The sequence below is a fragment of the Mauremys mutica genome, chromosome 7 (genome assembly GCF_020497125.1).
Source record: "Mauremys mutica isolate MM-2020 ecotype Southern chromosome 7, ASM2049712v1, whole genome shotgun sequence".
NCBI lineage: Eukaryota > Metazoa > Chordata > Testudines > Geoemydidae > Mauremys > Mauremys mutica.
Window position 1 is genome coordinate 7,477,852 of NC_059078.1, and position 14,516 is coordinate 7,492,367.

The window sequence follows — 14,516 nt, forward strand, 5'->3', positions numbered from 1 at the left end:
GATCTCAAAGGGCTTTGAATCAGGCCCTTATATAAACCAGAATAGAAGAGGCAAAGTTGGACTAAATACAGGTGTGAGGAGGCAACTGTAATTTACTGGCAACTTGTTAAATTGTTACCAATAAGTTTCATAAAGAAAATTTTGATATGCAGGAATTTAAATATAATGATGTATTACACAGCAAACTGCTGTGCATAAACATGGTGAGATACAACAAAATGTAAGTGATATGCTGTTATATTACACATACATGCATTTGTAATATGAGATTTCTAGATTAAAAGCAATACTATGCAGTTTTATGAGAAGGAAATTAGTGTTAAAGGAGATGTTACCTGCTTAACAGAAAAAAATTATCTTTTTGCACAAACAAATGTAGCCTGATTTAGGGTGTACTGATAATATTAATTTGGATAATATGGGAATTTAATTTATTAACTTAATTTTTATTTAATTTTAATTTATTAATATTAATAACTATTACCATCAATATTAATAGTATGGGTTTTAGGATCGCCAATTTGTTTGATCAGAAGATAAAAGTTCTTGTCCTGAATCAGGCTCCACAGAATTTACAAAGGACCCTCGGGGGTATGACAGGAAGCTCACACTCAGACAGCTACAGCCTTAAAGACTTTTTATTAAAATCAATAATAGTAAGTAAATGGTAAAATAACCAGAGTTACAAAGTTACAATTGCATCACTGCTATTCAAAAGATACATATGATAATATAGTATTATAGGCAGCAAAGCTTTGGTTAATATACTCACACTCTTCCTTGATAACCTGGTGGTAAGAGACACACGACAAGCCTTGCAGTTCAGGTTTCTCAATTCTTGAGTGAGGGATGCAGGGCTTGGAAGAAATCTAATGCTAAGAGCTATCAAAACTAAATTAGGGTTTACTTGACTAACTTAAACTTAAAATCAAAACCTAATAAAACTAAGACTAAAACTTAGGGAAACCAAGCTTAGCCTAGTTCCCTTGAAACTTAAAGTTTAAGAAGAACAAGTATAGCCTACCAGGGCCACCCAGAGGTGGGGCAAGTGGGGCAATTTGCCCCAGGCCCCGCAGGGGGCCCCACGAGCGTTTTTGGGGCCCCTGGAGCAGGGTCCTTCACTCACTCCGGGGGCCCCGGAAAACTCTCACGGGGCCCGGGCCCCCGGAGCTTCTTCCGCTCCGGGTCTTTGGTGGCAATTTGGCGGTGGGGGATCCTTTTGTTCCGGGACCCACCGCCGAAGTGCCCCAAAGACCCGCAGCGAGGGGTCCTTCCGCCTTGGGACCCACCGCTGAAGTGATGGGTCTTCGGCGGCAATTCGGCGGCGGGGGCCGACCCCAGGCCTCCTGAATCCTCTGGGCGGCCCTGTAGCCTACTAATAGTAGTAGCCATCGCAGATAGATAGAATAGATAGATAGAGAGAAATAGAGTAGAAATAGAATAAATAAGAATAGAACTGACGTCAGTAAGAATGGAGAAAGCTCTATTGAGGTGGGTCACCTTTTTATAGGGCAAATGCCGGAAATCCTTCCTCTTATGCCTAAATTTCATTCCTCACCCACAGAAATGTTAGGGTACACTTAACCCACAGGCTATGTATGTGCATATTGATGACAGCTATGTACACACATCAGTCTTGTGAGGCATACTTGTTAAGTCTGTGGGTACAACACTGAACCCCCCCACATGCCATTCTTCATTGTCTACTGGTCTAGGTAAAGGTCTTAGACCTAGATGTAGGCACTTTATTTGGGTTAGGAAAAACAAGATAAAAGGTCAACTTTGCTTTTCTGGGTAAAAGGGCACAGGAGAGAGATACGCTAACTGTGCTTTAGCTTAACATACAGGATCTGGCCTGTAGCTCTCTTCCATTACAGCCAAACTTACTTTAATATAAATCTATAAACCTATTACAATAAACCAAATACTTAAACTGTAAGAAAAGATATCTATATAGCTATAGATAGGATACACAAGCAAGCAGGTTAGTCCTATAGGCTACACAAGTGAAGAGATGCTATTTAACAAATCTACAAAACCATTTCTATGTTCACCTTATCAGATCTATTTTAACCAAACTGTTAAATGTTAAGATACATTGTTTGTAGGTAATGTTAGGCAATTCTCCCTTATGTGGTATTTTTCAAATCTACACTTTTTTGTGCATAGAAAAGAATATCCAGGATTTTGTGATAAATATTTTAAACTTTCTATAAATTCTCATATCTTCCAAGGTCCGAGGTTTTCAGTTTAATCTCAGATTTCATAATCATTCAGAAATAACATTTATTTGTATGCTTTAAAGATTATGCAGACCAGAGGGCATAAAAGAAAATTAAACAAACACCACAAAAGACCCAAATGCTCTTTCGTTCATGATTGTTTTGCATTTTACAATGTTTATTAGGGCAATTTAGGATGTGTCAGGTGAGTGGAGACTTGGGTGTCCTAGAAACTGGGGTGGAGCAAGGCTGCTGGAACAATTTTTATAGTGGGGATGCCATTGAAGCAAATTGTAAATCCTGTATATAATGGAAACCACTTTGAGCTGGAACTAAGGGCAGCACCCTTAGTTCCAGCACCTATGGGGTCAGGGGCAGCTCTAGCTTTTTTGTTGCCCCAAGCACGGCAGGCAGGCTGCCTTCGGTGGCATGCCTGCAGGAGGTCCACCGGTCCCGCGGATTCGGTGGCTTGCCTGCAAGAGATCCGCCAAAGGGTGCCTGACTGCCGCCCTTGCAGAGACTGGCACATGCTTGGAGCGCTGGAGCCGCCACTGTATGAGGTGGGGGGGGGGGGGGGGAAACGGGACATGATCAGCCAGGTTTTGGCCCACTGTTTAGGCATTTAGGTTTGCTTTTATACAGAAAATAACTTAAATAGCTACATAGAATATATTAAAAATAAGTTGAAAATAGCTTATATTCAAAGACCTATTATTTTGTGCTTCAAATCTTTTCTTTTCTTTGGCAAAATTTTCAAAACGTTTGTAACTTTTTTTTTAAAGTTGTGTGGCCCCCACTCCACTAGTAAGATAAATGCCATTACTTTTTTTTTGATCATTGAATAAACAGCTTGTAGTTTGAATTTGGAAGCGGCCTTGCAGGTTCTGCAGTCGGTACACTGCAGCCTTGGGCTCTGGCGCACGAGAACTAGAAAGCAAAACGGGTAGGACGCACACGAGTGCAACAAACGAGTCCACCTGCATGGAACCAAGCCGGGAAACACATTGAAAGGAAACAAAACAAAAAGCATCTGCTGTTCCCCGCCCCCTGCACAGTTCTACTCCTGGGTGGGTGGGGGAACCTGGTAACCCGGGTAAGGCGATGCCGGGCGAATGGCACTGGGCAGTGCCCCTTCCGGGGGGGGGGGGGGTTCTCGATTTTCAGAGCCGATCAGTGTTTTATTTTCACAATGCACCAGGACCCCCCCATCTCATGTGCCCGGTTCGCCCTGCAGAGCCCGTGGCGGGGGCGCATCCGGCTGCGGCCCGGCAGTTTCAAACCAAGGCGCGAAGTTTGTTGGCGGTTCCGCAAAGCTCCCTTTGAAGTGCCGGGGTGTGCGGAGGGGCGCCGCGTGTTTCCCTGCAGCGCCGGGAGCAAAGGGGAGCCAGGGTCACTGTCAGCGCCTGCAAGGAAACTGATGCAACAGCTGGCACGTTTGCACCGCCTCTCCAAAGCCACCCCCCCCCCGCCCGCCTGCACCCCTGCGTGGCTGCAAGAGGCGCGCGCGGGCTGGGGGTGGGATTTGCAGCCCCATGCAAAGGCAGGGGGGGGGGCTGATCAGCTGCTGCTCCTGGGGTGGGGCTGGGGGAGACTTGTCCCGGGGGAAGGGAGTCACTGTTAACCCCCTCCTGCCTGGGCTCCCCCCCGGGTCTGGAGCGGGCAGGCTGGCCCCGGCCCCGCCCTCGCGGGTTTTTACCTCCCCCCCCCGCGCTGGTTGCATTGAGTTTTTCCGCTTTCCCGCCGCCGCTGCCCGCGCAGTGCCAGGCTCAGCGCGCAGGTGAGTGGCCGGCCCGGCGCGGGGCCCCGGCAATCGCCTGTCTCGGGTGTTTCCAGCTGGGGGGCGCTGGGAGCTTGCTAGGGAGCTGAGCTGGTGACGGGGGTGCCACGTATATGTGCCTGTCTGGGGCCTGCCTGCCCAGTCTGTGTGCCACATGGCACATGCATGTGTGTCTGCATGTGCCCTCTGCGTCACCTGTGTGCCACATGCCTGTGCCTGCGTGTGTGCGCTGCGTCACCTGTGTGCCACATGCCTGTGCCTGCGCTGCGTCACCTGTGTGCCACGTGCCTGTGCCTGTGTGCAGTCTGTGTGCTACATGCATGTGCTTGCATGTGCGGCCTGTGTGCTGCATGCAGGTGCCTGTGTGTGTGCTCTGTGTGTGGCCTGTGTGCTACATGCATGTGCCTGCATGTGCGCTCTGCGTCACCTGTGTGCCATATGCATGTGCCTGCATGTGCGCTCTGCATCACCTGTGTGCCATATGCATGTGCCTGCTTGTGCAGTCTTATGTGCGGCCTGTGTGCCACATGCATGTGCTTCTGTGTGCAGTCTGTGTGCAGCCTGTGCTACATGCATGTGCCTGTGTGTGCGCTGTGTCACCTGTGTGCCATATGCATGTGCCAGTGTGCGCACCCTATGTGCAACCTGTGTGCTGCATGCATCTGCCTACTTGTGTGTGCTAGATGCAGTAACGTGCTTGTTTCTTGTGTACCCTGTGTGTGCCACATGCATGTGAGCTTCATGTATTATAATGGTGCTATATGGATGTACCTCTGTGTGTACACTCTTTGTACAGTGCCATGTGTGTGAGCCCAGTGTGTTTGCCACGTATCTATGTAGCCTGTGTACCCTCTGTGTTCCATATGCCCGTGTGCTTCATGCATTATTGCTGTGCCATATGCATATGAGTCCTGTGTATGCTATAAGCCAGTGTATCTGATGTAATCTGTGTGCCATGTGCCTATGTCACATATCGTCTGCATGCTATATATGCATGTTTCTTGTATTGTTTCTGTGTATCCATGTGCATTCACAATGTTGGCCTGTGTGCTGGGTGTGTATGTGTATTCCATATGCGTGTGCTGTGTGTTCTATTCATTCTTTGAATGCAGACCTATTCTTTGCATATGCAAGTGTGTTCTCAGTGGATACATATTGTGTTCTTTGGGCATGTGCATTGCACATAACAGGGTCCTTGATTAAGAATCCTTTGGTCTGATTTGCCCCTGCTGTGTTCTGTGTGTATGTGCATGTCCTATGTGTAGTCTGTGTGCATGATTGTGCATGTATGTGTTGAGTGTGCATGTTCCCACAGATGGTAGCAGTCACGCTGTCTTTGTGCTCCTGGCTGCATTTTCAAGCAGCCACTTTCTGCCTTTTCCTGCTTGTGTGTGTGGTGGTGGTGATTGGGGGGTTCAGGTTTTCCTTGAACACACACAGCTGCAGGAAGGAGATACAGTGATAGAATTCTGTTCTCTCCAAAAGAGGGGAACGTTACAGACAGAATGAATTTTTCCTGGAGTTGCATCCCAGAGTGAGCCAGTTGAAGCCACTGGAGTTGCAAAGAGATGTGGAAATGGTCAAAATTTGGGCTGTTATTCTTAAGTAAAGCTAAGATTTTGTCAGGGACATTTTTAGTAAAAGTTACGGACAGGTCACGGGCAATAAATAAAAATTCAGGGAAGCCCGTGACCTGTCCCTGACTTCTACTAGAAGTAACTGACAAAATGGGCAGGGAGAAGGGTCCAGCATTCACCGCTGCTACACTGGCTGAGAGCACAGGGATTTCTCCTGCCGCCTGCCCCTCCGGCGCTGCCTGTGGCAACTCAGAGCTGCGGGCCCACGGCTGAGAGCTCTGTGTCCCCCGGGCAGCTGCAGTGGAAAACGTCACAGAGTCTCTGGAAGTCATGGATTCCATGACTTCTGTAACCTCCGTAACAAAATCTTAGACTTATTCTTAAGTAATAGCCACCTCAAAAGAATAATTATGGAGATCCCTGGTATCTCATCGTTCGGTAGATAACAGCGAGTAGGGCAGCCTGAGTCACTAGGCCAGGGTGCAAGTAGATTTAGAGTGAGCTGCTATCCGCTGCACTGAAGCACCATAACCTACCATGCCATTTACCGAGGAACTGTGTTTTTCTAAAGCAGTGTTTGAAATTTCTGTTGACTCTGCTTCAGCAGCTGCAAATTTTCCAAACCCTTACCACTGAGAGAGAGTGAGCGAGCGAGAGAGAACTGGTTGTGGAGAACTTGCCCAAGGACTAATTTTGCGTGTGTACACTTTGTTTTTCAGGGCTTCCAGAGGAGTGCTTTCTGGGCTTTAATTTAGCCTGGCCATGTCGCCTCCAGCTAACACACACCTAGCCTACACCCCTCCTGACGGGGGCTGGGGCTGGGCAGTAGTATTTGGAGCATTCATTTCCATTGGATTTTCATATGCTTTTCCTAAAGCCATAGCAATCTTCTTCAAAGAAATCCAGGATTTCTTTGGCACATCCTACAGTGAGATTGCATGGGTGTCTTCAATTATGTTGGCCACTACCTATGGTGGAGGTGAGTACATCAGAAATACCCAGTTGTTTTTGTTTTCTTCTAATGAGGGAGTACAGGTACCTACAGATTAAAGAAACTGTAGATTCTGATTGCACTCTATTCATGTGTGCGTTGGAGTATCTTGCATCTTTTAGAAAGCTGTACTTGGGTAATGAAATCAAAAATCTTGTGTTGCACAGATCATGTTTAAGATGCTGCTTCGAGTAAAAAATTCAAAATGTGACTTGAGAGCCTAAATGCCAGTGTCAAAAGTGATTTAGGGACAGATTTTCAAAGGTATTTCGGTGCCTAAAGATGCAGATGGGTGCTTAATGGGGTTTATATGCACTTATATTAGGCACCTAACTCGGATTTCAATGGAAGTCAGGCACCTAATCTAATTGGGCAGCTTTGAAAATCTTGCTAGGTGTCTTTCTGCATCTTTAAGTGCCTATGTAACCTTTGAAATTCTCGCCATTGGGTGCTTCGGAGCCTGAATCCCTTTCACGTTCAAATGGGCTCGGAAGCATAGGCGCCAACTTTCTCCGGCGCTGGTCGGTGCCTGTGCCCCCACACCCCTTTCCCCGTCCCTGGCCCTGCCCTACTCCACCCTTTCCCCGCCCCTATTCCAACCCCATCCCCAAAGTCCCCACCCTAACTCCACCCCTTCCCTGCTCCTATTGGATCCCTTCCCCAAATCCCCGCCCTGGCCCCACCTCTTCCCCCAGCATGCTGCGAATCGCGGCAAGAAGCAGGATGCGACGGCGCGCTCGTGGAGGAGGCGGAGGTGGAGGTGAGCGGGAGCAGGGGGGGCGGGGCAGGGCGGGACCCCACCAATTTTTTTCTGTGGGTGCTCTGGGGCCTATGCTCAGAAGTGACTCTGTCCCTCTTGAAAATACGCCTTCGCCTCTGAAGTCAGATAGGTGCTTTTGAAAATTGTACCCTTTTATAAAGCATTGTGGTATTTATTTTATGTCTTGTTCTAAGACTTTTAAATGTTGCAGTCTAAGAGCTTAGCTATGGTGACTATAGATCTGCTTGACCTTTAGTGATTGTCTTTGTAGAATTTGCAGTTGAGCAACCGTAACTCTGACCCAGCCAAGTGTTTGTTTGGGGGAAATTCCCTGTTTTGTTAAATAAATAGATATCGGTATGGATAGGTAAGTCACAGGGCCAGTTATCAACATTAACGTCCATTAGCTTCTCATTGTCCCCCATGGCCTCCATTCAGAGCTTTCATCCTCAACATCCTATGGCCTGTGTGAACAGGTGCAATATTTGGGGACTCGGGGCGGGGAAGGCAGGAGAGAGCCTGGGTGTAGCATGGTGTGTGTGTGTGTGTGTGTGTGTGTGTGTGTGTGTGAGAGAGGGAACATAGGTGGAGTGGGGTAGTGAGAGGGGAGTGCGGCTGTGGGGGGATTTGGGCTGCGTGGGCAGGGGATGGGGAAAAGTGGGGCTGTAATGCTAGAAGTGCAAAAAGACTGAAAGAAATGAGCAAAAACCAAGTACGTCAGTGCTGGAAAATATCAAACTGAGTCGAGGCACATGGGATGTGGGACTCAAACCTGGCCCTAAAAAATATTAGCCCCGGGCACCAAGTTCCTGCCATGCCCAGCGGCCTCAGGTGTCTGCAGGTGACTGGCCTGAGGGATCGTACCGCTGTGAGAGGGCGCAGGATGTGTGGGGTTTAGCAGTGTTGCTCAATGCACTCTCGAAACTGCGCTCTTCTGTTCTATGGCAGTGCAGTTTGGCACGTTTTCTGCTCAGTCTGATGGAACGTGCAGGGTTTCCCTGGCGCGTGTGATGTTTTGGGTGTCATCCTTTATCATTACACCGTTTACCTTTGCCCCGATTTGCGGCGTACATGATACCGAGATCGTTTTCTGCTTGCTACATGCTATGGGAACAACCTGTTTGACCTCATGTTTTGTCTAGCTTCAGATACCCAGAGCAAATTTTACATCACTTCTGGCCCTTTATTGGCAGGAACTTGGACTTTGACACGCTCTGCCGACGATAAAGCACCTGCTGAGTTCCCTCAATAGGAGCCAGTGAAAGCCTGCCCCACTTTAAATCCCAAGCGTGAAGGAGACACAGGATGCCTGCTTTGACAGCGTGCTGGAAATGTTTTTCCTTGTTTTGGCCTCGGCAGGTAACTTGTCCCAATCAAGATGGCAGCTGTGAAGCAATTTGGCCTGTACAGCAAAGGCATTAATGTCTTTGGGAGTAGCATTGCCAAATGTCTAAGGCCTTGATTTAATGCCCATTGGAAGTCCATTGGAGTAGCGGGCTGAGTACCAGATAACTGGCTGTGGTGTTCAGGCAAAGCCGAACATTGGGCAGAGCAATAAATGAAGTAGTCCTCTGAATTGTAGCTTATCATTTGTTGTGACAGGTTGTAAGTTCTGTAATACAATAGCAATAGCTAGTCACCCTCATCAGCTCACAAAACAGAGCATATTGGGTAGCTCTCACTTTTTGCTACTTCCATTGTAACAGACTGTGAACAACCAGACAGTCTTTGATTAAACTAATGTAATGGCATGTCAGTCCTGAATCGAAGTTTCAGGAGGTTACTCCCCTTTTTTTTGCATGCTTTTAAAATAAAATGAATACAGTTTTCCTCCCTCATGGAGTAATGCACTCTGGAAAGGTTAAAGGCATACACATAGACTCATAGACTTTAAGGTCAGAAGGGACCATTATGATCATCTAGTCTGACCTCCTGCACAATGCAGGCCGCAGAATCTCACCCACCCACTCCTGTAACAAACCCCTAACCTATGTGGAATGCTCTTGGGCTTGTATTTGTTGACCTAGTGCTTGATTCAAGAAATCAATGGGAGTCTTTTAATGGACTCCCTTGGGTCAGTCCCATAGAGCCCAGCCTTGCAAGGACCTGAGCACATCCTTCCGTGGGCGTGTCGGGCTCTCCTCACCTCAGAGGAGTGCTCAGAAGCATGCAGGCCCACAGGAAGGATGTATAATTTTTGAAAGGTCAGTGCTCGGGGTGATGTTCATGCATTAGTTTGGCAACATAAGCTCTGTCCCACCAACCCAGGCATAGCTACCCTGCCCAACCCCCTTCTCCCTCATCACAGTAGTCTACCCATAATGAAATGCATGGCTTGGCAGGGACTGGGGAGTGCTGTGAGAGGTTCCTTTGCTCCCCTTGAAGCTCAGTGTTTGCTGTGCATTTAATCCTTTTGCATTGATATTGATAAATAATCATAGAAATGTAGGACCGGAAGAGCCATCGCTAGGTTATCTGGTCCAGTCCCCTGCACTGAGGCAGGACAAGATATTATCTAGAACACCCCTGACAGGTGTTTGTCTAACCTGTTTTTAAAAAACCTTCGGTGATGGAGATTCCACAACTTCCCTAGGTAATTTGTTCCAATGCTTGACTACCCTGACAGTTTGGAAGTTTTTTCTAATGTGTAACCTAAATAGTCCTTGCTGCATTTTAAGCCCATTGCTTCTTGTCCCATTGTCAGTGGGCACAATTTCTCACCCTTCTCTTTATAACAACCTTTTACATACTTGAAGACTGTTATCAAGTCCCCGCTCAGTCATCTCATCTCCAGATTAAACAAACCCATTTTTTTCATTCATTCTTTCCTCATGGGTCACGTTTTCTAGACCTTTAATCATTTTTATGGTTCTCCTCTGGACTTTGTCCAGTTTGTCCACATCTTTCCCAAGGTTTGGTGCCCAGAACTGGACACAATACTCCAGTTATCAGCACAGAGTAGAGCGGAAGCATTACTTCTCGTGTTGTGCTTACAACACTCCTGCTAACACATCCCAGAATGATGTTTGCTTATTTTTGCAATGGTATTAAATTGTTGACTCATATTTAGTTTGTAACCCTTTAGAGCCCCCAGATCCTTTTCTGCAGTACTCCTTCTGTCAGGTAGCACACATCTTGAACCCGCCGAATGGGAGCCTTATCCTCTCTGCCACTGAACAAACTGCTGCTAATATCCCACTACCGGCAGTGCACAGGCTGACTCCGCCGGGTCAGATGACTAACAGCAGACTGCTGATTGGACATCACCGGTTACAAAGCTTCCTGTTCCTGTCCCATCCCTTGTCTGAGCAACTAGTCACTAGGCTTGTTGCTGCCTAGACCTCTGAGACCAAGTTGCTGCCTCCTCGCCTGGTTTCTGCTCCTTGTTCTTGCTGTCTTGCCCTGTTCTTTGTTCCTCCCACCACACCTCGTCTCTGTTCCTATCACCACGCCCTGAGCCCAGTTGCTGATTCCAGCTTTCACTCTTGGTGTGACCACCATTCTGATGCTGCTCCTGATTCCAACCACTAGGTTAGGCAGCCCACGTTTTGGGCCCTGACATCACCACACATCCAGTGGAAGTGCTACTGTGGGGACCTCCACACTGTGGAGATGGAGGCTAGATTAGGTGGTTGGGGAATGTTAGGTATGTGGTTAGCTGTGGAACTCACTGCCACAAGATAACAATTGAGGTCAAGAGTTTAGCAGGATTAAAAAGGGCATGTATATTTATTTGGTTAATGAAAATACCCAGTTAGAATCATAAGTATTAAACCAGAAACAAGTTCTGGGAGGGATATAAACCCTCACGCTTCAGGGGTCAGTCTAACCACTGAAGTATCAGAAAGGAACTTTCCTTTGGGGTAGATTATTCCATAACTGCTTAATTCACTCCTCTGACACATGGTATTGGCAACTGTTGCAGAAAAGATGCTGGGTTAGATACAGTCTGGCAATTCCCATGTTCCTACGTTGTAATTCATTTTCTTCTGGCTTTTACGTTGTTCAAAACAATAGGGCTAAAATACAGTGTATGCTCTTAAATAGGACATTGGCATGGAAGGCATTTTATCCTAATTAGCTAACTGTCCCTTTGAAAGGATCTTAAATGTTACCACATATGAATTGCTGCCACAATTGTATCCGAAGGTCAGTGACTGCATAGAGATCCATCTTTGGAGCAGCTGTATGATCCCTTCACCTTTGCCATGCAATCGTTTATTTGTCCTCTGCTTCCCTTCTCCATTCCTGCATTGGGTTTATGTTTGTTTCAGTTTTCCTCAAGTTGGTGATGCCAAATTGCTTAGTGACTGCAGACAAGTTAGCCCTGGGAGTTTACAGAACATTAAACATTTGAAGCACACTTGCCCCAGAGTGTATTTAACACATCTAATGTGATTGACTGGGCATTTAACACTAGAGCGGGCTGACATAAACAGCTTGAGTGATTTAGAAGATGTCATTAAAGGAACAGGGCACCAGTTTATATGAGTTTTCAGAGTTTTGTTCGGCTAAAGCAGCTATTGCAATTGTCTGCAAGGCAATATAATAAAACCTGTTTTACTATGCAAGGTAGTTGACATCAGGTTTTGTAACTTTGTTTTTTTAATTGAAATAATAAAGTAAGAACATAAGCTTTTTTTATATATGGTCTTTACTAGAGCTGGTTTAAAAAATATAATTTTCACAAAAATGAAACCTGTTGTTTTTTGGTCTTGTTAAAATTTTGATGAAAATGTCATCAGACTTTCTAATTTCAATATATTTCAACCAGCAAACAGAACAAAAACCTTGTAACGTGCTGAAGTTACCAATGCAAGAGATGGAACCCAGAGCTAGATTCTCAAGCTGGCATGGCTAGCAGTGCCTCAAAAATCAGAGCTCCAGACTGCAACCGCCCTGAGCTTTGGAGAAGTTTGTGTCTGGATTTCGATCTGTGCTCTGTGGTTCAGGGTCTTCTCTAAATAATACCAAATGATGGCATCAGTGCATATTATTTTTCTGACCAATAACGGTATCCTGTCCTCACTGGAGAACTTTAAGTAATTCTATTTCCAAACCAGGAGAAAACCAAGCCATGACAGGTGACTAGATATTGCACTGGTGGGCATGAAATATGAACTCAAATGAAATAATAAATTCATAGATTCCAAGCCCAGAAGGGACCACCATTGTGATCATCTAGTCTGACCCCTGTATAACACAGGCCAGAGAACTTCCCAGAAATAATTCCTAGAGCAGATTTTTTAGAAAAACAGTCAATCTTGATTTAAAAATTGTCAGTGATGGAGAATCCACCACGACCCTTAGTCGTTCAGTTGTTTAATTACTTTTGTGTTAAAAATTTATGCCTTATTTCCAGTCTGAATTTCTCTATTTTTAGCTTCCAGCCATTGGGTCACGTTATACTATATATAATCAAATCTATCTTGTTGTAATTTCTATAATTGAGCCTAGTGCCATACTAATATACACTGTAGGAAGAAGTAACTGGTCTCCAAATATTCATTTAGCCTAAATGAAGATTCATGAAAGTTTAATATCTTTTTATGATCTGCTCTTTTCACCTCATTGAGTCGTTGTGGTTGACTCAGACCAAGAAACAGAAATGAAAGGCAATAACGCTCCTTTGACAGAATGCCAAGGTTCAAGGGCATTCCTTGTCATGGCCTTTCCAGCACAGAGGACCTGGCCCATCTGACCCAAAGATCTACCAATGGCGTCAACCTCCTGACAGGGATTGCTCAGCTGGCTGATGGTCCAACATCTGATCTTCATTTGCCCCCTCTAATATCTTCAATATGCTGAAAGAAGACCCCTCCCCCCAAAAACCCCCCACCAACAACAAAACCAAACCTGTATATTTGGGCACTCAACTTGAGACCCTTTTAAAGAGACCTGGTTTTCAGAGGGCGGGTGCTTAGCACTTTCTGAAAATCAGGCCCCTTCACAGTGTCTCAAGTTGGGACCCCAAAATCATTGGTCCCTTTTGCAAGCCTTGGTCATATATTCATCCTGCTTGAAACATGGGGCGAACCTGGGGTGTGTGTGGATGTGGTGTTGTAAAACAAAACAGTCTGAAATAGATAGGGAGTAACCTTGCCTGGATGCCAGGGTAAATATGTTGTAACTGACTACTGTGAAACGGAATTCAACTAGCTTATCCGGCTGGTGTTAGCATGAAAAAGAGTATATGGCCATACTGTGCCTTGAGGAAGTGAGACAAGTGACTGGTTTCACATCTCAACAATCAGCCATTTAGCAATGAAATCAAGGCGCAAGACTTACCCAACCTCACCTGGAGCGGTAGGGCTCTATTCCAACCCCCACGCCAGTGCAGCCCCGTATGTATGATAACCCAAAGTTGGCTCTCTTGTACAGCAGCAAAAGGGCCAAATGCAGTAATTTGGGATCCAGCCATGTAGATCAAAAGCCTTGTTCAAAGTCAACAGTCAGTGCTGTTTGTTCATCTCAGTTCATTGATGGGTCAGGGTCCTCCTCTGGCACCTTTTCTGGGCAACTTTCCTTTACGGGATTACTCTTAATCCTGCAGGGCTGATAACAAAAGAATATGCTTGATTACTGGCTTGACTGCGTGCCTGCTCGTGTCCTGATGAAGAAAGAAGTGGTAGCACTGCTTGAGAAAGACGTCTTTAAGTGGGTTTCTAAGTCTGACAGAGCGAAATAACTGTACAGCAGATTGAAAGGCATTGGGGTGGGATGCTGGAAACCAGCATAGCTCCACTGAAGTTAATTCTTCACCAGTTGAGGAACTAACCCTGTATGTTTCAACAAAATATGGAGACTCTGATGTTCTGATTAATAATAGCCTTTATTTTCAGACTTCCTCTGCCTGCTGATCCTCATTGTCTTGATATGATCCTCATTATAAGGATGTTCTTTCGCTGCTTACATTATGCCATGCTGTCTGTCTGCATTTCACAAATGAGTCAGAAAGAGCTTGTTTTCTGGTACTTCTTTCATACACCAAGCCAGACCCGCAGCTGGTGGAAATCGGTGTAGATCTGTTGACTTCGGTGGAGCACGGCTGATTTATAGCAGCTGAGGGGCTGGCCCATAATATCAAAGCTGCTCTGGTTTTGGGAAATAAGATAGAAGAAATGGAATACTTGTGTTTAATCACTATAAACAATTTACATTTTCCTTAATGTGTATTCAGGGAGGCAAA

The 14,516-nt window shown here is 45.9% G+C and overlaps 1 protein-coding gene across 2 annotated transcripts in view; it reads left to right on the forward strand.

The window, feature by feature from the left end:
- The first annotated feature begins 3,809 nt into the window (after nucleotides 1-3,809).
- The window catches only part of LOC123374306 (monocarboxylate transporter 2-like), a 44,494-nt gene continuing 33,787 nt past the window's right edge, over nucleotides 3,810-14,516 (forward strand). Inside the window, exons 1-2 of one of the 2 annotated variants that reach the window (XM_045024123.1) lie at nucleotides 3,810-3,999; nucleotides 6,296-6,555. In XM_045024123.1, coding sequence (XP_044880058.1) covers nucleotides 6,339-6,555 — 217 coding nt within the window. In that variant the 5' untranslated portion in view covers nucleotides 3,810-3,999; nucleotides 6,296-6,338. Of the gene's footprint in view, nucleotides 4,000-6,295; nucleotides 6,556-8,520; nucleotides 8,687-14,516 lie in introns of those variants that run through there. The other variant, XM_045024124.1, reaches the window with a different exon arrangement.